The sequence below is a fragment of the Apodemus sylvaticus genome, chromosome 13 (genome assembly GCF_947179515.1).
Source record: "Apodemus sylvaticus chromosome 13, mApoSyl1.1, whole genome shotgun sequence".
NCBI classification, from domain to species: domain Eukaryota; kingdom Metazoa; phylum Chordata; class Mammalia; order Rodentia; family Muridae; genus Apodemus; species Apodemus sylvaticus.
This window is the reverse complement of record NC_067484.1, coordinates 34,499,234-34,526,462: the sequence shown is the minus strand read 5'-3', so window position 1 is coordinate 34,526,462 and position 27,229 is coordinate 34,499,234. Positions and strand designations below refer to the sequence as shown.

The 27,229-nt window shown below is 43.9% G+C and overlaps 1 protein-coding gene across 1 annotated transcript in view; it reads right to left on the bottom strand.

Moving 5' to 3' along the window:
• Window positions 1-13,497: 13,497 nt before the first annotated feature.
• The window catches only part of Piezo2 (piezo type mechanosensitive ion channel component 2), a 390,271-nt gene continuing 376,539 nt past the window's right edge, over window positions 13,498-27,229 (bottom strand). Inside the window, exons 47-53 of the mRNA XM_052155704.1 lie at window positions 24,087-24,275; window positions 23,106-23,198; window positions 21,732-21,904; window positions 20,224-20,352; window positions 18,469-18,548; window positions 15,651-15,834; window positions 13,498-15,046 (exon numbers count right to left, since the gene is read on the bottom strand). Coding sequence (XP_052011664.1) covers window positions 14,794-15,046; window positions 15,651-15,834; window positions 18,469-18,548; window positions 20,224-20,352; window positions 21,732-21,904; window positions 23,106-23,198; window positions 24,087-24,275 — 1,101 coding nt within the window. The 3' untranslated portion in view covers window positions 13,498-14,793. The remainder of the gene's footprint in view (window positions 15,047-15,650; window positions 15,835-18,468; window positions 18,549-20,223; window positions 20,353-21,731; window positions 21,905-23,105; window positions 23,199-24,086; window positions 24,276-27,229) is intronic.

Here is a 27,229-nt window from a genome sequence, read left to right as displayed (position 1 = left end):
AGAGAGAGAGAATGTGTGTGAGAGAGACTGTGTGAAACTGCCAATATACCTTTTTTATTGAAAGACCTTACATGGATTCTTATTGCCTAGGATGTTAGAATTTCTTACAGAGTTACATATACAGATTTAATTTCCACAAAGCTTAAGATTTTGTTGTTAATATCTTTTTTGATTATTTATTTACATTTCTTTTTTTTATTCGATATATTTTTTATTTACATTTCAAATGATTTCCCCTTTTCTGGCTCCCCACTCCCCAAAAGTCCCATAAGCCCTCTTCCCTCCCCCTTCCCACTTCCCTGTTCTGGTATTGCTCTATACTGCTACACTGAGTCTTTCCATAACCAGGGGCCACTCCTCCGTTCTTCTTGGACATCATTTGATGTGTGGATTATGTTTTGGGTATTCCAATTTTCTAGGTTAATATCCACTTATTAGTGAGTGCATACCATGATTGATCTTTTGAGACTGGATTACCTCACTTAGTATGATGTTCTCCAGCTCCATCCATTTGTCTAAGAATTTCATGAATTCATTGTTTCTAATGGCTGAATAGTACTCCATTGTATATACATAACATGTTTTCTGTATCCATTCCTCCATTGAGGGATACCTGGGTTCTTTCCAGCTTCTGGCTATTATAAATAGGGCTGCTATGAACATAGTGGAGCATGTATCCTCCTAAAATTACAAAGTTTCTGTCAGGCAAAGGACACCATCAAAAGGGCAAATCGGCAACCAACAAATTGGGAAAAGATCTTCATCACCCCTACATCAGATAGAGGGCTAATATCCAATATATATACAAAGAACTCAAGAAGTTAGACCCCAGAAAACCATATAACCCTATTAAAAAATGGGGTACAGAGCTAAACAAAGAATTTTCACCCGAAGAACTTCAGATGGTTGAGAAGCATCTTAAAAAATGCTCAACATCATTAGTCGTTAGGGAAATGCAAATCAAAACAACCCTGAGATTTCACCTTACACCTGTCAGAATGGCTTAGATTAAAAACTCGAGACAGCAGGTGTTGGCGAGGATGTGGAGAAAGAGAAACACTCCTCCACTGCTGGTGGGGTTGCAAATTGGTACAACCACTCTGGAAATCAGTCTGGCGGTTCCTCAGAAAACTGGGCATGTCACTTCTGGAGGATCCTGCTATACCACTCCTGGGCATATACCCAGAAGATTCCCCAGCATGTAATAAGAATACGTGCTGCACTATGTTCATTTATTTATATTTCAAATGTCCCCCTTCCCAGTTTCCCTTCTGAGCCATCCCATCCCCCCTCCCTCTATGAGGGTGCTCCTCCACCCACTCACCCACTCCTGCCTCACAACTCTAGCATCGTCCTATGATTAGACATCAAGCGTCCACAGGACCAAGGGCCTCCCCTCCCATTGATACCAGATGAAGCCATCCTCTGCTACATACGTAGCTGGAGCCATGGATCCCTCCATGTATACTGTTTGGTTGATGGTTTAGTCCTTGGAAGCTCTGGGTGGTTCAGCTAGTTGATGTTGTTTTTTCTATGGTGTTGCAATCCCCTTCAGCTCCTTCAGTCCTTCCCCCTAGCTTTTCCATTGGCATCCCCAGGCTCAGTGGGATGGTTGGCTGTATCTGAATTTGTGTAAGGTGCTGGCAGAGCCACTCGGGGCTGTCATACCAGCTCCTGTCAGCAAGTGCTTCTTGGCATTAGCAATAGCATCTGTAGATGGGATGGATCCCTAGGTGGGGTGGGTGGTCTCTGGATGGCCTTTCCTTCAGTCTCTGCTGCATTTTTTGTCCCTGCATTTCCTTTAGACAGGAACAATTCTGAGTCAAAAATTTTGAGATTGTGGGTGGCCCCATCCCTCAACTGGGGGGCAAGCCTATCCACTGGAGGTGGTCTCTACAGGTTCTATCTCCTATATTTATGGGTATTTCCGCTAATGTCATTCCTGTTGGGTCCTGGGAGCCTCTTGCTTCCCTGGCATCTGGGACTAGTGGCTACCCCAGTTCCCCATCCCCCACTGCCACATATTTCTATTCAATTTCCTGACACCCTGTACTTCTGTCCCTTCCCATACCTGATCCTGTTCCCGATTTTTTTTCTCCCCTTCCTCTCTCCCTCCCTGTTTCCTCCCTCCCTCTACCTTCTATGATTATTCTGTTCCTAAGCAGGACTGAAGCACCCACACTTTGCTCTTCCTTCTTAAGCTTCAGATGGTCTGTGGGTTGTATTGTGCGTATTCTGAGCTTTGGGGCTAATATCCGCTTCTCAGTGAGCACATACCATGTGTGTTCTTTTGTGTCTGGGTTACCTCACTCAGGGCCTAAGTTACAGTCTTAAAACTCAGTTTTCAAAATCAGCAAGCACTTAATTAATCTGTGAAGTTAGCACATCCAGTTGACATGTAGTAAGCTGAGTGAGATTTAAACCTGAATTTAAATTCTCAAACATAGATTGTCCAAATTACAAAGTCCATGTCTATCACTAGAATGCAATGTTAGCACTAACATTGACCTACTTCATCGACATGGAATGCATATCTTTGTACATTACATTTAACCAGCCACAGAGAATAGGCTTATCATCTTGGGAGGTTGCATGCTGTCAGGCAGGCCACAGAGTTAGAGATGAGGATGGGACACCCCACGTGGGAGCTGCTGCAGGCTGACTGCACATCCTCATGGGAGGACACAGGACCTTTGATCGCTTTGTACTCCTGGGCCACATCAACAGGGAGCACCAGGCCCCCACATTTTGCCTTGAACTCTTAATATAAAACAAACAACAGTGGGTTCAGAAAGGAAGCTGATAGAATTCTCTTCTGGCATGAGGTTGATTAGGTTGCAGAGGCCTCAAGGCCATGGTCAGATCTGGAAGTGAGAGGGATAACATTAAACAGAAATAATGCAATAAAGGGCAAGCCAAATATGGAGCCTAAAAGGAAAGGAGAGGCCCCCACTTAACACCTTAAAAAAAGAACGGAAGCATTTGTGATCCTGCCTAACCCTTATGGCATTTACTGTATCCTGAGTAATTTCACTCACCGTGTTTATTCCTTCCTGACGGTCATTTTAGGTGATGAGACAATCCAGGGGGATTGAGACTCTTAACGGTTTTAGTGACAGTGTGCTGTCAGAACACCAGCCTGCCCCTTTACGACAGTGGTCATGCTGTTAAGCTTCAGATCCCACAGTCTGAAGAGATCAGGCCACTCCTCTCTGAAGCTCCCCCTGGGTCAGAGAGTTGAGAGACTGTCCAGTGGTTTCTACAGCTCCTAATTGATGACACTAACCATACCTGGCTCTTCCATACACTTGGCTTGTATGCTATCTTTCACTAAGTCATATGATATACGACCTATTACTCCCTGAAAGGTTATAATAATAAAGTATACTCTGGACATTTCTCTGAAGACCATAATAGGAAGCCCACCCCACCCCTTTTCTCTTCCTCCTTCCCTTCCTTTCTTTTCCCTTCCCTTCCGTCCCCTCCTTTTCCCTCCCCTCCCTTCCTTTCTCCTCTTCCTTCACCCCTCCCCTCTCTCTTTCTTTCAAGGCTTCCTCCCTCCCCATACCTCCAATTCTCACTTTTAATGAAGCTCTTCTCCAGGTTTTAAAGAAAGCCTTTTTTTTTTCTTCTTTTATTTTTCATAAAGTGGGATGCTGTCCAACTTGTATGAACTTCAGATCCTACAGAGGTGAGGCCTATGCTGGCCTCTGGACCTGTGGCTTTCCAGCTTGCACAGGGATTCAAAAAACCCTGCTGGGTGTGACCATGGGAGCCTAGGAGGCCTAGAGGCTCTGGCAGGAAGAGTCAGGCTGCCCTGTGAGCCTTGGCCCTGGCCATGGCCTAGAGCACAGCTGTATGTGGTTACCTGAAGCTTGGAGCCCTACAGCTGCACTGGCGCCAAAGCATGGACCTTGGCCATGTATGTACTTTTGTTTCTGGGCATGAAGTAGGAATGAAAAGCAGGCATGACCCAACATCCCAAATGAAACTACAAAATCCAGATGTGCAAGTAGGAAACCCAAACTGTAGAGATGGGGTCAGGCAGAAGCTTCTCATAGAACACTGGAAGGACAGCTCTGGAGGATTGGAGCCCTCAGGAAAGGTCAGAGTTCATTGTGTCCTGTACACACTCATACCTCCAGGACAAGAATTTATCTATGACACCTTTTTGGACCATTTGTCCCTGTTGGTTCACTAGGAAAGGAAATCCAGCAATGTGAATCTTCCTGCTTTAGTGGATTGTCGGCTGACACCATCCACAAGGGCAGTGGGAGCAGAGACTGGTAGTGGTGCTGATGGTGGGGGTTGGGCCAGCAATCACTAGGCAGATCAAGTTCACTTAGGGTGTTTCAAGGCTTATAAGGTTTTGGGAGACTGAGGGTAGGAACATCCAGGATGGGCAAAGGTGATTGGCTGGGAGCTTATAGCTGAAATGCCTCATTAGCATGAGAAAGCATTTCAGGCGCTAGCTAAAAGGGTTTTCAGGAAAAAGAAAATTGATGCTGTAATCTAACTGAGGCTGTATGACATGTCTCAGGTAGAAGCATACATGGGGCCTTAGAATTCTCCAGACAAGGTCAGAGGAGAAGCCCACTAATGAAGGGAGTCTCCCATATTTCACGGAACCCAGAGCATAACCATCTGGTCATGGTGGACTTCCACCTTAATTAGCAGAGTTTTCCCACACAGCATGTGGCTACAAACCTGGGCAATGGCCAACAGGACTCTGCATGTTCTCTGCCTGAGCCCCTGGCACATACAGGCATGTAGGTCAGTGTAACTACCCATCTCGGTTTACTGGAGAACAAGGTATAAGGCGTTGGATGGGGATGTGTCCCCTCAGGAGCCAGTGGCACCTACTGTGGACTCTGCAGTAATGTCATGAAAGGGAAACTGAGGATAAAGGTCAAGTACACGGCTTCCCTGAGCCTCCAGTTCACCCTCATGTCTCCACAATCCCTGTCCTTGCCTTAGCCAGATGACCTATGGAGAGTCCCCCTGAGAAATGCCTGCAGGGCCACAGGGGCTCTACAGAGAAGGCTGGGTTTGCCCCATAACCAGTCTTAAGATACAGGAGAAATCAGCGAATGGCTCCAGCCCTGTCAGCACCTGCTCTGCTAGTGTCTAAAACAGTGGTTCAGTGGTTCTCAACCTCTGGCTTAGAACCCCTTTGTGTGTTGAATGGCCTTTCACAGGGGTTGCCTATCCATCAGAAAACAATGTATTGATTCGTAACAGTAGCAAAATCAGTTATGAAGTGGCAATGAAAATAATTTTAACCGATGGAGGTCACCACATCGTAAGGAACTGTGTTAAAGGGTCGCAGCATTAGGAAGGTTGAGGACCGCTGGTCTAGGATAAATCAATTGACTGAGCTGGTAAATACTTGTCTGTTGTCTGACCTGTCTCCAGCAGGCCTAGGACAATGCAGAAAGCACTCAGACTTCTTCACTGGATGGTGGGTGCTGTGACTAGAGATGCTCAGAGCTTACATTGCTACCGGCACGCTCAGGGGCCTAGGAAATGTACACCTGTCAGGTCATAAACTTGATGGCTTGGTTGATCCAGATCATCTTTAACCTTTGCACACAGGCTACTACCAGCACAGGCAGCTTTTATCAGAACACAGGGAAGGACAAAAGGGAAAGTTTTATTTTCTTAAGTGATGTTATTATCTTAAAATCTCAAAAGTAGCCAGGCAGTGGTGGAGCACGCCTGTAATCCCAGCACTCTGGGAGGCAGAGGCAGGCGGATTTCTGAGTTCAAGGCCAGCCTGGTCTACAGAGTAAGTTCCAGGACAGCCAGGGCTATACAGAGAAACCCTGTCTCAAAAAAACCAAATCCAAAACAACAACAACAAAAACTCTCAAAAGTAAAAGAACTCAATAAAAAAAAAAAAAAAAAAAAAAAAAACTGCTAGAAAACGAAAGGAAGGAGGAAGCAAGAGAGCAAGCACACGAGCTCAATAGCACTTTTGGAGTTGGAAATATGGCTTAGTGGGTCAGTGGGTCAGTGCCTGTGTACAAGCATGAGGACATTGTAAAACCCGAAAAACGAGGGCACCCCAGTGCCCCATGCCTCAGAAGGCGACACCCATATCACTCGTGAGAAACGGTCTTGATGCAATAAGCAAGAGCATTTTTTATTCCAGACCTGTGGGGTCCACAGTCGTACACCACGCAGTGGTAGAGGACTGTGGGACCACGAGTGCAGAATTGCAACAGCCTTTATAAGTTTACAACAAAGCCCAAACCAATCATTCCTTAGCACCAAGAGCCCGTGAAGTGCGAGCCAATCGATTTGTAGCTCTCCATAGTTTTTAGGCCAATCAGTTTAAATGGTCAGAGCCCGAGCTCTATGGACCAATTAGTTTCCTATTTTCTTGGAGATCTATAGCTGCGTGAACTCCTGGGTGAGGGTAATGGCATAGCAGTTTACAGAAGCAAGATAAGCAGATAATTAGCTCATTTCCAGTTATCTTACCGGGCCAGAATCACCTATCCAAGGCCTTTTTGCCTTGCTCTTAACAAAGGGCGGGCTCTGGAATGTGACCTTTTACCTAGTTTCTAACAAAGAGCGGGCTCTGGAATATGAAGTGTTTAGGGCTCCTTAAAAGGCTGGAGTTAGAGCTTCTTTGGAGCGAGATAGCATTTTAAACTTCTGACTTCTTGGGGTCATTAGAGAGTTAGGCTATATTTTCTATCCTTTCAACATAAGGTCAGATTCTAGCACTTGGCATTAAAAAAAGACCGGCATGTGTGAAGAGCTTTGGGGGCCACCTTGTAGGAATTTGGCAGGAATTTGACATTGAGTTAGGACAAGGAAATAAGCTCAGACAAGAATTTGACTTGGGGCTGGGACTAGGAAGTACGTTCAAGATCTTGATCATCTTGATAAGTCCCTGAATACCAAGGGATTTTGTTTATTGCCTTGTTTGTTCCTTGACTATATTTATTTGTGCTTTGTTTGTTCCTTAACTACTTTGTTTATGCCCTAGAATGGACCTTATTATTTGCGTGTACTTAGAATGGCATAAACACAGACTGGAGAAAAATAAACCCACTTCAGCCTCAGCACTGGCTGGAGTCATGTTATAATGTTGTCTAGTTGTCTTTTTTCTTTTCATTCCTCCCTTGAAACCCTGTTGACTGAGCTGCCTTGGTCAGGCATGGCCACCTGCATGTGCCTGTAACCTCAGGGTTGTTGGAAGCAGAGACAGAAGGCTCACTGAGGATGCTGGCCACTAGCCTAGATCCAGGTACAGTGCTCTCTCAACAGAATAGGAAGAGGAGAATAGACTAGTGTATGGATGCCTAGTATTCTCTGGCCTCTGCATGCACAAGCATATGCACTTGTACATACACCATGCACACACACACACACACACTCACACCCTACACACCAAACCATAAACATTTCCACCCTCAGTACAAGAATACAGATCCATGCACTTCTTAGTCAGTGCTCTATGGCTGTGAAGAGACACCATGACCACGGCAGTTCTTATAAGGGTGGTATTTAGTTGAGGTTTGCTTACAAGTTCAGAGGTTTAGTTTGTTATCATTGTGGTGGGAAGCGTGGTGGCACAGACATGGTGCTGGAGAAGGAGCTGAGAGTTCTATACTGGAATCAGCTGGCAGCAGGAAGAGAGAGAGTCACACTGGGCCCAGTCTAAGTGTCAGAAACCTCAAAGTCCAACCCCTGTGACACACTTCCTGCAACAAGGCCACACCTACTCTAAAAAGGCCACCTCTCCAATAATACCACTCTCCGTGGTCTATGGGGGACATTTTCATTCAAACCACCACAAATGATGACCACCCCCCAACCCCAACCCCCACTGTAGCTACTGTTTCCTAGTATCTAGTGATGATACAGAAGAGGAGATGAGCAAGTTTTGGCATAACTACTCTCTGAGTTTATCCCAGACATCGGTCTCCTCTGCCCTCTAGGATGGCAAAGCTATCAGCAGGGTCTGGCAGAGGTAGCTGAGAAAGATGCTGGTGGTTTCAGCTCTCCTGAAGTCAGGTATGAGGTTCTTCCCATCTCTGCTTCTGTCAGTAATACCCTTGAGGAAGTGCAGTTTGAGGACCTTCTGTTCCTTTAGCCACTTCCTGTGGTAAGTGGCAAGGAGTCTGCACCAGAGGAACTTGTGATCTAGCAGAGGCTGGGTTGGACGTCTTGGAAACAGCTCCTCCTCCGTGCTCACTTGCTTTGAGATACAAATGATACCACGTGCCCAAGATGGCATGATTTCCTGTATGGTTCTTGCTCAGGGGCAAAACCTTAGGTCTTCCTTTAGTCATCTTGAACCCTATCATTTCCTTTGGAAGCTAACAGAATGACTCTGGTTTCTCTATTGGAGTGGCTGGCTGCCATTGCCTTGCCTTCTGACCTCAAGTATTTCTCCCTCAGAGTGAATATGGGTGACCTGTGGACCTCATAGGAGACCTTTGAAGGAAGGTCTCCCTTTGCCTCCCTATGCCAGACAAGAAACACTGTTCCTCCAACCATAGTTTCCAGGGTTCCTGGAGCAAGGCAACCACTGAGGCACCCTCAGGGCTTTGCCAGTTCCACACCCACCTTACAGCTTCCCCCACCTGCCTGGGGTCGAGGCTAAGTCAAGTTCCATTCTCCACCCACAGGAACATTCTTGAGTAAAAATAAAAAAAAAAATGCTCAGAATGTACTGACTGGTAGTCATCTGACCCTTTGGAAAGTCCCAGGTAGATATCAAATGTGCGTCATGCTTGCTAGCCAATAGATTTTAAGGTCAATATGCTTAGCCAATAAGTTTGAACTGTAACCTTGCTGATGTAACCTGTGCCCCTAAAAAGTATAAAAACTGCTTGTAATAGCCTTTTCCGGATCGCCTTGAGGGACTAATTGAAGGTCGACCCCTGATGTTCCAGAAAATAAACCTCTTGCTTTTGCAGCAATCTGCATCTCGGTATCTCAGGGTGTCTCAAAGTAAGTACCACTGTCTGAGGGCCAGAGTCTTACACCACCACTTTACCAAGACACTTAAGTAACCTGATGGAGAGAATGTTCTCAGAGAGAGCAGCCCTTGGCTACACCACAGTTTGCTGCTCGCTATGTGAGTAATGGGGCCTTCAGCACTGTAGCTCCAGTAAATTCACCTGAAACTCTGAGCTAGGACCTACCAAGCTGACCCTAGATTCTTTCACCAGAGGCACTGTGAGAAATAAATGACATTTTAAGACCCTTTGATTTAGAGTGATTTGTTCTATAGATTTCTGTAACTAGCACATACTTTGTGGATCAAATCTACTCAAAATGGTTTGACTTTGGTCCTTAAAGTAGTATCACTTTCAGACTCAGATTCTCACACAACACACAATAAGAACAATTTGTTCTGCTCCTGCTCTACCTGCTACATATTTTGAGGTATCATAAGCAATCGATCATTTTCCCATCCACAACCTAGACTATAAGCACTTCCTTTCATAGATTCTGATAACAAAATTTTGTCCAAAATGCCATTTTGTCCAAATGACAACAGTTTTAATGAGAGAGTCCTTGTACCCTAGAGAATTGTGTTGCTTTGGATATGCTTGGCCCAGGGAGTGGCACTATTAAGAAGTATGGCCTTGTTGGAGTAGGTGTGTCACTGTGGCAATGGGTTTAAATACCCTCAACCTTGCTGCCTGGAAGCGAGTAGTCTGCTAGCAGCCTTCAGATGATGATGTAGAACTCTCACCTCTGTCTGCACCATGCCTGCCTGGATGATGCCATGCTCCCACCTTGATGATAATAGACTGAACCTCTGAACCTGTAATCCAGACCCAATTAAATGTTGTCTTTGTATGACTTGCCTTGGTTGGGCTGGAGAGATGCCTCAGCAGGTAAGAGCACTGACTGCTCTGCCAGAGGTCCTGAGTTCAATTCCCAGCAAGCACATGGTGGGTCACAACCATCTATAATAGGATCCGATGCACTCTTCTGGTGTGTCTAAAGACAACTGCAGTGTACATAAATAAATAAATAAATAAATAAATAAATAAATAAATAAAGACTTGCCTTGGTCATGGTGTCTGTTCTCAGCACTAAAACCCTAAGAATGATAGGTGAATGGCCTAACCATGTGGTCCTCCAGCCTCTCTGCATTCTAAGGCAAGGGTGCTTACTAATGATGGTGATACCATGCTCCTGCAGTGAATCCACAGATCCTCTCAGGAGAGAGTGACCTTCTAACTGTAAGCATGGAACTGCTCTTTGGGGACCTCATACTGTGTCATGATCATGGAAAACAAATCAATATTAAGACTATTCAAGGTTATGGTATTGGCTTTGGGATCCAGTCTGGGTTCCCACGGAATATAACATTCATGATACAGCTTGGGAAGTGTGTTCTTACAGCATAATTGAGAGGATATCTTCCTATGGCATTAGTGAGGAACCTGAGGCAGATAACTCTAATTCCCTAGGGCTAGGGAAAACTCCCTATACAAACCCAGATATATAAACAAAGTGTTTTCCAAAATCCCACAGAAAGATGCTGAAGGAGTTTCAGAAGGGAAGACAGCCATGTGTCTGAGCTAGCAGTCCTAGGCATAGGCTTGTCAAGAACCTGCTCCTGAGTTTTCACTTGTTTTGGGGTAAAAGCACGACTCTACACCCAGGTTGGTCTGATTTCTTTTCTTCTTAGTGTCACAGCCACATAGATACTGTCTGTTTTCGCTACATCTTCCCAAGAAAGGACTTTCTTATGCATATGGCCTTGTCCTTTCTAGTTGAGCCACCAAGGGCCAGGCTCCATCCTCCCTCTCTGTTCACGGAGGACCAGGCACCATCCTCCTCCTCTAGTGTTGTTTCATCCTCCCTCTCTGTTCACAGAGGACCAGTGTCTTAGTCAGGGTTTCTATTCCTGCACAAACATCAAGACCAAGAAGCAAGTTGGGGAGGAAAGGGTTTATTGAGCTTACACTTCCACATTGCAGTTCATCACTAAAGGAATTCAGGACTGGAACTCAGGCAGGTCAGGAAGCAGGAGCTGATGCAGAGGCCATGGAGGGATGTTTCTCACTGGCTTGCTTCCCCTGGCTTACTCAGCCTGCTCTCTTATAGAACCCAAGACTACCAGCCCAAAGGTGGTACCACCCACAAGGGGCCCTCCCCCTTGATCACTAATTGAGAAAATGCCTCACAGTTGGATCTCATGGAGGCACTTCCCCAACTGAAGCCCCTTTCTCTGTGATAACTCCAGCCTGTGTCAAGTTGACACACAAAACCAGCCAGGACAACCAGGCTCCATCCTCCTTCTCCTGCAACTTTTTGGGAAGAAATGATTCTTCAACTCAACTCAACTTTCAGGCCATAAACCAGATGACATAAGGCTTGTTTAATTTCTTTCCTTTTCTGAACACATTCACACCTCAGAAGGAGCTTGATTGGAAGGTGGTTGTTTGGGAATGGGGTGATTTAACTGGTGGTCTCTGCATTCTTGCCCTGGGGGAATATTCAGCAATCCTTATAATGTCTTCTTGGTCTGAAACTACCCTTCCTTTTAACTACATGGTGCTTAATCGTGGTAGTCATTTTAACTGGATTAGGAAACAACTACCAGTTAAGCTATAGGAACTAGTGTGATAATTGTGATTCTGGTGTTTGAAGTGGAAGACCCACTTTAAATGTGGGTGGCATCTTTCTGTGGCAACCTAGCTATGAGGAGGTTGGGATTAAAGCTTGGCATTTCACCTACTGCTTTCATCTCTTACTGGTGAGTTCAACTACTTCACTGCTGCCACTGCTGCTGTATGCCTTTGCTGATCTCAGAACTTGTCTTCTTCAGGCTCAAGTGGCTCTCCAGAGATCCTCCAGGCTTTCAACACCAGGGTGGTTCTGCCAGCATATCCATATTTATAGACTGAGAAGCTACCAAGTTCTCAGACTGTCCAGTGTGAAATAGCCATTGTTGGACTCTGCAGACAGGACTGTGCAAGGCAATCTAATAAATGCCCTTTTAATATATATTCATTCTATTAGTCTGTTTCTCCAGGAAATACTAATATGTCAAAATCTTTGGGTTGTACATATCTTTATCAAAACAATACATATATTCAGTATGAATACTGGCATATCATTCTGTTCCAGGGTGACTAGCTATAGTGATGAAGAGATCAGAGAACAATTTTAATCCATATCAGCGCCCAGGTGGGTATAATCCACTCATCTCTTTTGGGATTTACAATAGAATAACTCCCAGGAGAATGATAACTGGGGACTCTTATGAGGGGTGTTGTGATCAAGTACTACCATGCGTCTCTGTATCTATTTGGTTTACTATAACTTCATCTATCTATTCTACACAAAAGAAATGCTGTTTGGGAACAGCCTGGCAAGATGGGCCATTGCTGCAGTAGTGGCATCAATCTTATTGGAGTTACCAACCACTTTCAGATTGGATTTAAGGACAAGATGGAGCTTTTACCTGGTACCATTTGTTAACTAAGTCAAAAACCCATGACAATTACAGTCCCTAGGGGAGAACTCAAAACTGTTTCTCTGATAGAGAGCTATTAAACTACCCCCTTTGTTCTTAATCTTTATACCCACAAATTATTGCATCTCTCAACATTCATCAAAAAAGATTTTCTTTGCATTTAGATGAAGATGAATTCAGAGATCTAGTATTGGAATAGGGCCTCATTTTCTACCACTGAGCCACAATTTCTAAGCTATTTTTTTAACTTTTAGTTTAGACAGAGTATCATTACCAAGTTGCCCAAGACAACATTGAATTCACCTGAACTGGAATATAGTCTTTTTCTGTTGGATACCAGGGTTAAAGACTGTATCTAGAGGACTTATGGATAATCCAAGGGAATACAGCCTAGTGCCAGAGGCTTCATCATTCCCTATACCCCATTCTCTCTTCTAAATCTATATCCCAAGCCATGCCAGAACTACCTCTTGTGCAGGAAGAGAAGAGAGATGCCATAGATAGTTAGCAGATATCTGGCTGAGTCACTTGGACAGCAATCTTTGGGGACCAGGAGGGTGTTATGCATTCTTATTAGTAGCTGAAGACAAGGTGCTTGGCAGGTCTGAAGGTGGGCTGCAAGGTTTGTGAATTGACCCACTTATAGAATAGTTGCTAATTCTAGTTGGTTGGTCATCAGAGAGTTCTATTACTAAGTGACTTGATTTTTATGGTTGCCGTGATTGACTGCAACAGTTTATATTGTCAGGCTGAGGTACAATGAGAACAATTGTATACTACTCAGTTCTCCAGAAGACATTGATTACTTGGGCTCTGCTATTCGAAAGGTTCCATAGCCACTGTCACAGCTTCCCCTTTGTGAACTGCTTTCACCCTTGCTGCTACTGTCCCTCCATAGCACCTGTCTAACAAAGGAAATGGACAAGTGCTTTCTTATTTTGATTCTTGGTATGCTATATCGAAAGCAATCATTATACTTCCATGCAGAGGACCAATAAATGAATGAATGCATAAATAGAACACTCTTCTGATGACTTTGCAAGATGTGCTTTATTTGAAGTCAGTTCTGAACCCAGAGTACACAGGAGTGGTTTTTGACATAGTCTAGCCCATTCAATGGTTCTTCTCAGAAACGGTATTTTTTAATATTGAATGAAAAGTACATTTCAATCATAAATTTTCATGCTACAATGCTAGTTCATGAAGAGGTCGTGTTCCCAATGATAATAATTTAAGAAAAAGGCCATCATTATTTTATTTCCCCAAGCTCAATATACATATTTCTTTCATAATTATGAACTTAAAAAACCCGTCTTAGATGTAAAAATGTGAATCGGAATATGTAAACTCTTTGATATGCCTGAAAAACAGCAAGGAAAATGTCACACACTGGAAAAACCACTGCCTTAAATCATGGAAATGGGAAGAAGCATATGAGAGGATGGGAAGAGGTGTGTGTGTGGGGGGGGGGGCAGGAGGCAGAAGAGCCCTGTGACCTCAGTCACTGGAGTTACAAAGCTGAGGTGTTCCCATCAGGCTGAGCTGATGACCACTGCTGTTCTTCTGCTTCTGGTGGAACAGGAGCCATCTGAAACACAATGGTCGCTGCTCCCTGGGGGGTGTCTGCCACCCGACCTCACAAGCAGGAGTCCACGTAGTTGCTTTGCTGAGTGTTTTTTTTTTTTCCTGAGAAGTCACTGGTGTTCGATAGAAAGATTTCTTATCAGTCTTCAGTTGAGATAAGGCAGTAGGAGTATCACTAATGTTAACTTTTTGCTTAGATTGAGGCTTGTCCTTCCAGCTACATCTTCTGGGTCCGGGGTCCCCTCTTTCCTCTTGAAACTCAGGCAGTGTTGCTGCCTCCTATTGCTGCTGCACAACTGGAGTGTGCTGAGGGCTCACAGGGTCTCTGCTCAGCAGTTTCCCCAGCGGTGAGGAGAGCAGTGTGTTGCACTTTGTCCACGAGGCCAGGAAAGGTGAGGTTCCCTAGAGAGTTAGACACAGGGGCTTTCTCCAAGGGAAGGGACCCTACATGAACCTTTCACATAACCGATTAGGAATGCAAGACACTCTTGACTGAAAACAAAACAAAACTCTAAAGCAATGAGCCCTGATTTCAGAGAAATGGGAGTATGGAGAACTTCAACAGCGCCTTCTTGTATGAGGTGGCTTGCATGAACAAGAAAATCAACTTCTTTCAGCCACCACCCGAAGTGAAATGGTTGCCACCCAACTAGAAATGCTTAGCTCTTAGAGTCTTGTGCTTTTCTTTAAAAACAATTTATTTTTCAAATGTTAGCTTTATTTGCAGTCCTGGTCCTAAGGGATCAGTTTGTTTTTTCTCGAGTCCACTTGATCATGGTTTCTGGTGACCTGTACAGGAATATCAATTTGGCATAGAGGTCTTCCTCCAGCTCCAGTTCCCCTGTCTCCCGGACGAGAAATATATCTGTGCACAACTTCAAGATTCTGTCCACATTTGGAAGCTCTTCAAACATGATGGAGTGGGAGATGCCACTAAAGAACTCACGAACGAATTTTCCAATTACAAGGACAACGGATGCATATAATCCCATGATACTGAAAGAGACAGAAAGGAGAAAATGATGAAGATGGTTAGACACGTTGGCTACCCTTTGACAAAATCCAACACGTTGGGTAGAAACATAATTGCACATGTTCCTTTCAAAGTAGCTCTTTTCCCTCTGACAATCCTGTCTTGAGGTCTACTTTAAATAATGAAATGCTGCATGGATTTTTTTATGACGTTAATTATGAAAAACGTACTTGTATCTTAAGGGTGCTTGTGGATTAGATTCTATTGGGCTATGGTATTTAAACACCAGAAGGGGTAGTGGTCTGGACCAGATCAAAACTGTAGTGTCTATTTGATCCATTTGCTCATGGCTAGAAAGCTAAACAGTGGTGCCATTACACCAAATTGTATGAAACCATGCCATAACAGGAAGACATAACAGAAGCTTGTCTCCCAGACCTGTGTAAGTCTCACTAGGCATTCTGATGTGTTTGGACCTCTTGTCCCTGTGTTTTGAAATGAAAGGCCAAGGATTTGTGACTTTTAATAGTGCAGAAACACAACTCAACTCTTAGGAGGGAAAAGGCAGCTATTTCAACGTCACAGCATTCAGACATTAGAACTGTTAATCATTACGTGACTCCTTACCCATAGCCAGCCAAGAAGCCCAGACTTGGGGGGCTGACTTTGTCATTGAAGACCACCAGCTCCAAGGCTTGGGACCCCTGATTGAATATCCTACTTCCAGTCAGGTTGAGAACCCACCACTCACTATTGGACTTCGTGACATTGTCTCTGAACAAAATGATGGTGATATCCATGAAATTATTTTCTGGAAGGGGAGAAAGACAAAAATGAAGGCAGCATGAGTCTCAGGATTTGATACAAATCACAAGTTCCTAGATGGCGAAACCCAGTTGACAGGTAGTACATAGTTCCAGAATGTGAAAGACACAGGGGCATGACAAAGCGAAGTGGAGAGGAAGTGGGCACCAAGCATTGCTCAGAGGAGAGTTCTGTCACTGTGGTACATGTGTAGGACAGCCAAACCGCAGAGAGTGATGGAGGGTCCGCCATCTAAGGACTGAGCTAATCTTTCCAGAGGCAGGAGTGTATACCCAGATCTGCATCCCCAACCTTTGGTGCAACTGATCCATTTATATTGCCAGCACTTTCCAAGTATCTATCTAGGAGGAAAGCACTAACTATACCAGGTATACATGACATGTAATAGTGGTCCTTATTTTAATAGGAAAAGACTGTGTATACAATTATGACTATGTGGCAACTTGCACAGGGCCAGGGTTGTCAAGGTCCATCCCTTTGGAGACAGTCACTTCTGATGGTGGAATCTATAACTGCTAAAAGAAGCAATGGCACAAGAGCCAAGTTTTGCTGGCTCTAGGATGTGGCAGGGGATATGGTGGGGTGTTCATTTTAGGAAGGACTGATACCAAGAAGTTCTTCAAAGCTATAACACCCATAGTCTGATCAGTGGTTGTTCTTGTTGTAGCATAAAGAAAAAGCTAAAAGAGGAGCAAGAGATGGGGGTAAATAGAATAGTAACTGTTGGATAGAGGAATACATGGATTTATGGATGGGTAAGTGAATAACTGTTGGATGGAGAAACAGACATATGGGTAGATGGATGTGTGTGGGGGCAAGTGAATGATGGATGTGTAGGTTAGTTGGTGAATGGATGGATGGATGGATGTGTTAGTGAATGTATGGGTAGATGGCTGAATGGATATGTGTATAGGTACATGTATGGCTTGCTGTCAAGGTGTGTGGGTAAATACATGGTGGATGGATGAGTAGGTGAATGGATGAATAGGTGAATGGATGGATGAATGGATAGATGAGTGAATGGACAGATGGATATGTGGGGTGATGTGTGAGCAGATGGACAAAGAAAGATGAATGGCAGAAAATTAGTAAAGACAAAATCTTTGTCAAGTAAGAATCTAACTAACCGAGGACTTTTTTGAATAGTAATAACTATGGTACTCAAGACCAGAGATAGTCACAAGCAAGATCATTCTGCCCTAGGCCCTGAGAGTTTTTGGTTTGGATCTAGTTCTACTGAGCATGTGCTCCTATGTGTCACCCACATCTCAAGTACCAGTCTCTTCAAATGTAAAATGGAGTTAGCCATCAGCTGAATGTTTCACATGCCTATGGTGACATGGCTGAGTGAGAAGGAGCTGTAAAGGGGTGGAGGGAATTCCATGATATTACAGCCTGGAAGACAAAGAGGGCTGGGAGTAGGGCATGGACAGAGACTGGCCTCGGGAAAAGGAGAGGGGACACAGTTTTCTTTGAACCTGCAGTGATGGAGGAAGGGGCTTGTGAAATAAGATGCTTTTTAAGGAGGGGGAAGCATCCTCCCCAGGAACATCCACTGGGTTGGGTTTAATCTACTCTGTCAGAATGCCAGGAGGGAGGCCATCTATTGAAAGAGTAGCCGGGAGAGCTTGAAAACTCACATGGTCACTTGAGAAGGATCCATTTGTTTTCTCATGCTAAACAGTTACAAACATTTCTGTTTTAAAGGGAGATATAAAATTTCCCCATGTACTTCTGAGTTGCTTACAGGAGCATGCTCGTTTCTTGTTGATGAGGATTTGTTGATGCAGAGATGGCCTTGCCTCCACCCTCATGGCTCACTATGGCCAACTCCATCTAAGATCTTAACTGCTCACCCGCTGAGTGTGAGCATCATGGAGTCTAGTCTCTAGCATCCACCATGGTACCTGGTGCCTCGGGTGGAGTACCTCATCCAGACACACTGGACACCTACATTGTACTTCACCATCATCAAAAGGACCTGCGGCTTCAGGAAATGAAGTCAAACAATTCTAAGTAAAATACAGTCATTCAGTGACAGGATATGGATTGACACAAAGTTATCATTGTGCCCCATGAACCCAGTGTCACAGCCCCATGAACCCAGATTCAACCTGTTTGCTAGTAACCAGGTTTAGTGGTGTATACTGCTATACATAAGTGTTATTCAGGCATGTAGTCTATGATTGATAGGAGTATCGTGGGGCAGATGTCTCACCCACAGCAATCCCTCCATCACTTTTATTCTAGAAAAGTCCTATGACTAAAAGCCATTATTGGTATGTACTGACCCTGGGCTCGATCAAGCATGCCTTGTGCTGTTTTTATGGTTTTAAGAGAGAGAAACCATCACATTTACCAATGTGTGAGGCACTTCACCGTAAGCAATCTGGTTGCTCAGAAAATCAAGTAAACAAAGTCATAAAACATGGGTATGGCTAAGTCAAGATCTCAATGAGAAGAAGAAGACGGGCATGTCAATAAATCTTGTTGGTTATGGTTCTCGTAATACATGATGATTTATAACTAGAAGATAGTTTGATAAGTATTCAAAACACAGACTTCTAAAGGCGAGTAAAAGCAAGATTGGCACAGTTCTGAAGTGGTTTCTCATCCTTACCAGACAGTAGTTGTTTTATAGGCTTTGAGTTGGAATCACTGGGTGCCTTCACATAGTATGGGTAGATCTTCTCTATTGTCCTGCACATTGAGAAAATAAAGACATGAACGTAAGTCATCGCCACACCTAAAATTGATGTTTTTGTTGCTATTTTGACCTTATAACAAAAAATGATCAAGTTTGCATACAACAATATATTGTATGCCCATCTTAATTAATGAGACTTTATTATAACCACAGTGCACTAAAGCTGAGGTTCCAGGGACTCTATCCAGACAACATACAAGTAACTTCCAATACATGCAGCTGGCAAGTAGCTGCTGTTCTTTCTTACACGTGTGACCCATTATTGAAAGGACTTTTTTTTTTCTTTCTGGCTAGGATATTTTAGCTAGTTCTCTTCAGTGGTGAATTCTTTTCTGACTTCAAGGGTTTTTTAGTTAGTTAGTTTGTTTTGTTTTTTTTTTTTAATTTCAAAAATACCTGTGGTCGAGACTGCATGGTTGATCATGTGAAGACTGAGTGTGAGGATGGACCCTAAGTTTTGTCTCCTAGGAGTTGCTTCACTGCATGTGCTCATCTGGAAATTGTGTGTGTGTGTGTGTGTGTGTGTGTGTGTGTGTGTGTGTGTAGGGGGCGGGGGAATTGATGATCTTTAAGAGCTCCTGAACATCAGGGACTCATGAAGCCAGATGACTCTCTTCTAGTAACCTTCATGGTCAACACTTCATGGTCAACACATCAGCAGGGGGCCATGACAGCCTGGAGTATAAAGCCGGGGAAGTTGCCAGTGGACATGTGGAATGGTCTGTCAGTTTTAGATCTATGTCATCTTCCCTCTGCTGGTTCTTATTTAGCTCATGTTCCCTCTTCTCCCCCGCCTCCCACTGCCCCCCACACCAATTGTCTGTTACCAGTTGTCTTCCTGCTTGTCTCTCCACCCTCATTTAGCCAGCTTGACATCCAGCCACCCTTGGACAAGATTTGTAGGAGAAAGGGGTCTATCCTTGGCTTTTGGTGATTAGACTCAGATAGGACCTCAGAGATATAAGGTCAGTGCTCAATAAGCTGGGAAACAGAGGCAGTGAAGGGTAGGCGTCAGGACTGGTGACAATCTATGAAGCAATCTCCAGCCTGTTTTCTTCTTTTGAAAGTCACTGGGTACTTAGACCAGGTGGTAGGCATGATGACAGAAAGCTTGGATCATTTAAGTGAAGTCTTGGTCCCACCATTCTAAGGCAGTGAGTGACCTTTGGGCAGGAAATGCAGCAACAGTGGTTCATGTTATGATGGGCAGGTAGATTTAGCAGGACCTGAGGAGTTTCTACACCTCTGGACACATGGGGATCAGCACAGTGGCACCCAGTGGATGGAGAGTGGGGCCCAAGGACTGAGGGGGAGAGAGAGCTGCCTTGCAGTGAGCGTTGGTCACTGAGAGTGGAAGAACAGTGTGCCTTGTGCTAGGAGGAGGGCAGGATCATATTTTATCATGGATGGAGTGTCCCTGAAGCCAGCCCCACATTGTCATTAAGAACGTATGTACGCATAGCAGAACTGCAGGGAAAGTGGAGGAAAGGTCCTGAGACTGGGACTGGCATGAACTGTCTTCATTCTAGCAAAATGGAGTGTGTCAATTAAGGCTCACTTGCATTCTCAAGGAAGGTGGCTTGCTTTAGGAGTCTCTACAGAGATGCTTTGTGATGGATGGGCTTCTCTTTCTGATGAAAGCTGTATTCACAGGGTACCACGACTTACACTGGCGTGTTCGAACTTTCTGTGTCATTGCCAGCAATCATTTTCGCTATGCTATTTCGTGTTGCATTCGCAAGAGGAAAAGAAAGCTTATCCGTTGCTATTTCCGCTTTTGCACCCAAAGTCATGTTTCTGTGAAGGAAGGAATGAGAAAAAAAAAAAGCTTAATGTTAGTGATGGTTCTGCAGTCTGGAAGAGAGATTCATAGATACTTATCTAACTTTTGCATCTCACGGGTCCAGAATTTTCCATTCCAACCTTCCCAGCCACCCTACCTCCCTCTTAAATAACCAAAGTAACAATACCAAGGGAGACCAAAACCCCATAAGACAGAAGAGAGGGATCAGAGTCTGCTGGCCAAGCAATAGCTGTCAGGATGAGCTCAGAGGAATTTCAGAGACCAGTGACATCAGCCTCCATGACGACCAGCAGAGCCAGTGATTAAGAAACAGTGTCTAATCAGGAGTTATTTTTCTTGTTGTTGTTATGGATTGGTGGCTCTTCAGAGAGCAAAGGATAGAAACCAAGTTTGTCGCCACTGGTACACACTCAAATCAGGGATTGGAGACATTAAAGAGAAAATAAGATTACAGAAAGCATTCTGAATGACCTCTTGCCTCTTGGAAATAGCATTTCTCAGTTTTCTTGTGAGTTCATTTTAGATTCTAAGATTTCCTCTGAACTCGTCACGGTTCCTTCCTTTTTGTTAGTTTTTTTATTCGATGTTTCACTTGATAGCCCAGGCCTAGCTGCCTTGATCAGGCTGCCCTCCAATCCACCTACTGATTGTTAGAATCATAGGTTGAGCTATTATGATTTTTTTTTTTTAAGCCAAGAAGTTCAAATTGTGGTTTCCTGCAGGTGGACCCCCTGACAAAGGAAACTAAGTAACCCTGTTCTGTTCTGCTGAGTTCTCCAAATGTGCACGACTAAAGCACTAGGTGAAATGTCTGGATGCAAAAACCTTTAGTAAGACATCCTTACTTCTTCCAAACAAAAGCAAAGTCAGGCCATCTGCTCAGGCTTGGCTCCGGTAAGGGGACCTCATCTGGGTCTCCTGTTTCTGGGACTCAAATCGCATACCCACAGAACAGGGATGGGTGTGGGGGTCCAAGCCTTCAAACACTGCTGTCCTCTGGTACTCAGATTAAACCTTTGCGGAGCTCTCTGAACAGGGCACTGTTTATTTTCTAAACCATTCTTTCCATTCGCTACTTTTCTGTCTTGCTAACAAATTTCATTCATGGGCTGTTCCTCCAAAAACAAACAAACAAACAAACAAACAAAAACACAACCCCCCCCCAAAAAAACACAAAACAAAAGAAGAACTAAGATACTTCACTCTGGAAATTGGTTCCTAGAAAAGCCATATTTCATAAACAAAATGTGAATTTTAGCATCAAAGGGAAGTGACTGAACATCAAGATCAGGTCAAATGGCGCTTCTGGTTTCTCCCCGAGCCTGAGGTAAGGTTAGGGAAAGGGAAGGATGCATGGAAACACAGTAACTACCTCTGGATACTCCATGAAAAAACAACAGAGAAGCAACTATTGGGGTCGGTGAGCTCCTGTATCATTTTCTGCTTACTGGGAGGGCTGATGGTCCACAAAGAATTCGAGTTCCCTTCCAGTTCCGCTACTGTAATGTCTTCCTTTTCATAATTCTCCAGAAATTGCATAGCGCCCTGGATGCACACAAACACACACATGTAAATGGAATCTATTCAGCATGCTCATAAAGGAAGCAACTGTTCTTTCTTTTGGATGATTTTACCAAGAGGTCTCCCTAGGAATAAATGGATACAGGATGCCCAAGGTGTTGGGTTCCCAAGGCAGCTCCCGTCACACACTCAACAGGTGTTCAACCATTCTTATCAATCAATAAAGGAGAGCCTCATCATTCACACCATGTTTGCCCATTGCCAAGGAAATAATGAACCAAGGAAGCATGGTCTCCTCACAGGAGACAAGATTTAATCTGTTCAGGCCCCCTCCTAAGGGATGCTTACTGCCAAGGTTAGTTTTGCTGGCATGGACTATTGGTGGATATTTTAAACAGATCTGATTACTTGATCTATTTCCATAAATCACTTGTGGAACTGTCTTTATGATGAAAACCATGTCATTATAATATTGGAATGCAAACGACAGAGAAATGAAGACCATCAGGTACAGTCCTTCCACCAGATACTGCCCTTGTCTCATATGCTCAGGGATACATTTCTTTTGTTTTAACATTTTAAAATATAATAGTCAGATTCTTTTCTTTTTTTAAAATCTCTGTTTTACTTGAGAACTTGTCATAAAACTCATAGGATCCTTAAAGGCATTCTATTATAAGAGAAATTGCTTGGGAAATCTTCACTTCAGATAGCAAAGTATGTAACATAATTGTGGTCAGAAGTTCAGGAGAGTTCCTGGGGACCAGTGCCAGTCAGATCCATGCAATATCATTTGGTATCATTTCCTTCAACAATCAGGTTTGTTTGTTTTGTTTTTTTAACTCTGAGATCACTTCACTTTCTGCTATCAAAACCAACATACTCTAAGGCAAATACCCACCTAGTGCTTTCCCAAGTTTTGAATTAATTTCTTAAATCAAGGTTCCCAGAACAGGTAAAGATCAATACCACTACAGTTAAAAAAAACTGTATGCATTTGTTTAAATGAGTAAAACCAGGCTGAAGTTTCATTAAAATTAATTAAACGTGCGTTTGCTATCACTTCTGCTTTCTAATATTATCATAGTAGCTGGTGGTTAGCCAGGTGCCAGGTGTGACTGATCACCTGCTCACCACCAGGAGGCACAAGCAAAGCCATCTAGCCACTTGTCAGCAAGAGAGCCTCCATGGTGGTCTTTGGAGAGTTCCACATACATTTACTTACACTGTTGGGGTTGAAAGACCTTAAGAATTCATTATACTTTGCACCATCCATAACCTTGAGTTGGCTTTGCTGGGCACTCATTGTGAAGATAGGCTGGAAAACAAAGGCCCAGGGTACAGTCAGCATTACAAGCCACTTCCTAGCATGAGGGTTAAAATAGACACATTTATATAGCTATGTACTCCCGATGCTGCAAAGGCAGCCAGCCTCAGAGATCTCCTTTGGCACTGATTAGTTCTATACTCAAAACTAATGAACCACTGCCCCTTCCCCCGCTCCAGCGTTGAGCTGAGTTTCCAGCCTCAGCTGGGAGCATCAGTTATCAGCCTGTGAAACTCCTGGCCTTTGTTCTTTAGAGAACAATACAGCTGCTGCTCTCACCTGGAGGCCATGGGCAGCCTCACCTGGAAGCATTCTAGATCTGCTAGACTTGAAGTGCTCTGATCTCAGCTGGATCTGCTAGACTTGAAGTGCTCTGATCTCAGCAGGCTGAGATTGGAGCCAGCAAGTTCTCGGACCTCTCCTTGAAGTCTGGGAGGAGGGGTTTCTTCCTAAGCTATATATTGACTAATATTTATTAAAGTTTTAGTCTTGATCAGCGCGATGTTGACTTGACTCATTTCTCTTTTCACCGTTTCTCCATCTATCCCTAAGTTTCTCTTCCAGAAACCAGTTTTCAGTAGCTGCAGGCAGCTACAGAATACAACAAACCACTATTGGTTTGTTGTTGCTGGTGGTGGTTGCTGTTACCATTTGCCGTGCTGGAGATCAAATCCAGGCCCTTGCATAGCTTCAGCAAAATGGAACTACCCTGTCTCCAAATTCCCACACTTTCCTTCATATAAACACAAGCCTGCTGATCTGTGAGCATTTAGATAAAAGCTCTGGTTTTGAGAACCACCACTGCACAGCCTAGTCAGGGCTCTTGTGCATAAATGCTGCATTAGGAAAGGTTCTAAATCATGGGAGGAGCTAGATTACCTGATAGCCTCCCAGGGTAATTGTGACGGACACATCCAGGGGTTGGTTGATAACCCCTGCGACAGATTTGATCAAAGACATGAAGAGCAGAGGGAACCAGACAATGCAGATGAGCAGGACAATGATCATGCCTCCCATGCCATACTTCACAGCCTTCTTCTTCTTCTGGCCCCTGGGTTGAGGGTATCTCTGCAACACAAGGATTTAGGAGGACTCAGCCGCTGCCTGAGAGAAGGCGAAGGAGAGGGGCTCAGGCAAGGGTGAGTGGTTCCTTCACAGCACTGGAGAACTCAGGCTTAGTCCTGATTCCTCTCTTCTTGTTCTGCCAAGGGGCAGAAACCTCATCCCAATCAGCTTGGTGTCAAGCTGCCCCAAAGCTCAAGAAAGATCTCGAGCCTCTCTTTCTCCTGGGGGGTCCCAGGAGGCGCTCTGTGGCAAAGGATCGATTTAAAGTGCTTAAAGCATCTATTTTAAGTGTGCTCACCTGCGTAACAAGTATCGTTCCACTGCACTATATGACCAATGCTATGGGTCTTTGGGCACTGTAGCAGAGTTTTGGACACAAAGATGGTGCTCAACAAGTGTTTGTGGCAGATTGAAAACAGAGGCTACACATTCTCAGTTCTCCATTTACAGCCCTTTGTAACAGGCTGTTCTAGCCACATGACTTACAGTGCCCAGGAATCCAGGTGGCTACAGGAGGAGAATGTGGTGAATATAACAGAGAGCACCCTCAGACCTGCCGGCTTTCCAGGCTTATGTCCCTGATGCCCATGGGATGTGAGGCCACCAGGAGGGGAAAGCCTGATCTTCTTTGAGGATCAAGGAAGACCATCCTCTCTCCCTGTAGGCCCCACTACTACAGATCCAGCTAGTGTCACATTACATATAGTAGAGGGGGAATTATGGGTACAGACTATCTTTTTGTTGTAACTCACTGAAGATAACAGTCTGGCCTCTATTTGTAGAGCACTACCATGCTCTTAGGTGTCATGAGTATCTACAGATGATTTAACAGTTTGCGAGGATGTGTGGGTTCTGTAAAAAATACTATCTCCAAAACACAAATAAACCTTTCTTCTTTTTGAGTTCGCTTGTCTTAGGTGGTCGGTTATAGTATAGGGAATCTAACGTATAGAAACAGAGTCAGTATCTTTATGGAGTAAGTTTTCCTCTGAAATCTTTACTGTGAACTTGTACACTTCTAGGCAGCCATCTTGTAAAGCAGCCTGTTCTGCCACACAATAGCCTTGATTGCTAGGAATTTCTTTATTTTCTGTTGACATTTATTGGAGCATTTGCCCGCTTCTCTTGTTTGTTGGTTTGTGTCTAACAAATATGAACCTAGTTTTAACACAATTTTCTCAAAGTTTCACAATGTTGAAAATATCTGTTAAAATCTGCTTATGTTTTGCTAATGAACCAAATGATTCCTGATTTGTTCTAGTGTTCTCATTTTTGACCTTTGGTTACACATTGTAACACTGTAACCATTCGTAAACCTTTGTTACCCTGGTCGTTACTCTGTGTCCTCTGGCATTCCTGTTTTTCCCTATGGGCTGATGTAGTTTATCCCCAGAGAACCAGAGAGTTCTCTCTACAGTGTGGGGAAGTGGTGGGACCTTTGCAGGACATTTGGGCTATACAAGGAGTCCTCAAGAGTGAACTAAGAGTTTCTTGAGGAATGACCATGCCATCACAGAAGGCCATCCCCTCTTCTTTCTCTCAAGTCAGGTTCTTTCTCTGATTTCTCACCATGCAGAGAGAGGCAAGAAGCAAAATAGATGCTGCCCTGTAGGGCCTGAAATAAAAATAAATGTATTTTCTTTATAAATTTCCCAGTCTTGGGAGTTTATTGCATCATCATCATCATCAACAACAACAACAGAATAGGATGTTCTGTCATCCCAGTTTTCCTTCTCCTTAAAATATGGACAAGAAGCTGTAGAGACGGCCAAGCGGTTTGGCTGCTCTTCCAGAGGATCCAGGTTTGATTCCCAGGACCCACCTGGTAACTTCAGTCCAGGGGGTCTATCACCCCCCCTTCCCAGCCATAAACCTGCAAGTTTTCTGGGAATCTCTTCACACACCCTATTTCCAGGGAAAGAACATATACCAAGGCACTGCACAATCCTAGTGATTTTAGGGACTTCCAGATGTGGCTTACTAGATTGTAACCCAACCTGGAGCCAGCCTATAATTTCACTTCTCAAAAAAGGAGAAAAGAGTTCATATCTGCAACAAGAATATCTGGTATATTGGTGTATATGGGGCATACATATATAATGTATATGGTATATACATTCTATTTGGTATACAAATATATGTGTATATACATTATATATTTGGTATACATGTATACATATATATATGTTATATACATTATATTGTACATATATGGTGACAAAAACATACAACCAACATTAGCCAAAGGGTGGGAATGTCTTACATTCAATATATCCATTACAACATACCAGATACAGTGTTACAATGTTGCAAGAGATGCAACACGAGAGCCACGAAGAGTGCAGAGGCTCACACTGCATGGCTCGCTGCCTGGTCTCTCCTAGAGCACCCACGCCTGTGCCATCTTGTGTCTCTCGCTTACTTTCTTCTGAGCGTGTTTCTTGCATGTAGCTCTTGCGCTTAAACCTATATTAAAACACCTTCAACAGAAATCTCCGGCCCTGCTTCATGGCAAAGTCCTGACATTCTCTGTAGCATCAAAGCCACAAATTCTGGTTCAGCCAAAGCTGAAGTCCCTAAAAGTTTAGAACAATTCTTTAGTGGCAGTGTGGAGTGTGTCTCTGTCTCCTCAGCACTGACAAGCTCTTCCAATTCCATAAACCTCATAAACAAATGTCTTACTGACTGACTGCAGAGCTGCCTGGTGAAGGAAAACTGGGGATGCCCAGTAGATGCTAGGACATTATAGGAGCCTCTTCCAAAGAGACCTCTCTGAGGTAAGGCATTCCCACCCTTTGGCTAATATTGGTTGTATGTTTCTGTCACCATATATGTACAGTATAATGTATACAACACATATATGTTATATACAGTATAATGTATACAACATATATGTTGTGTACAGTATAATGTACATAACACATATGTATACATGTATGCCAAATATATAATGTATA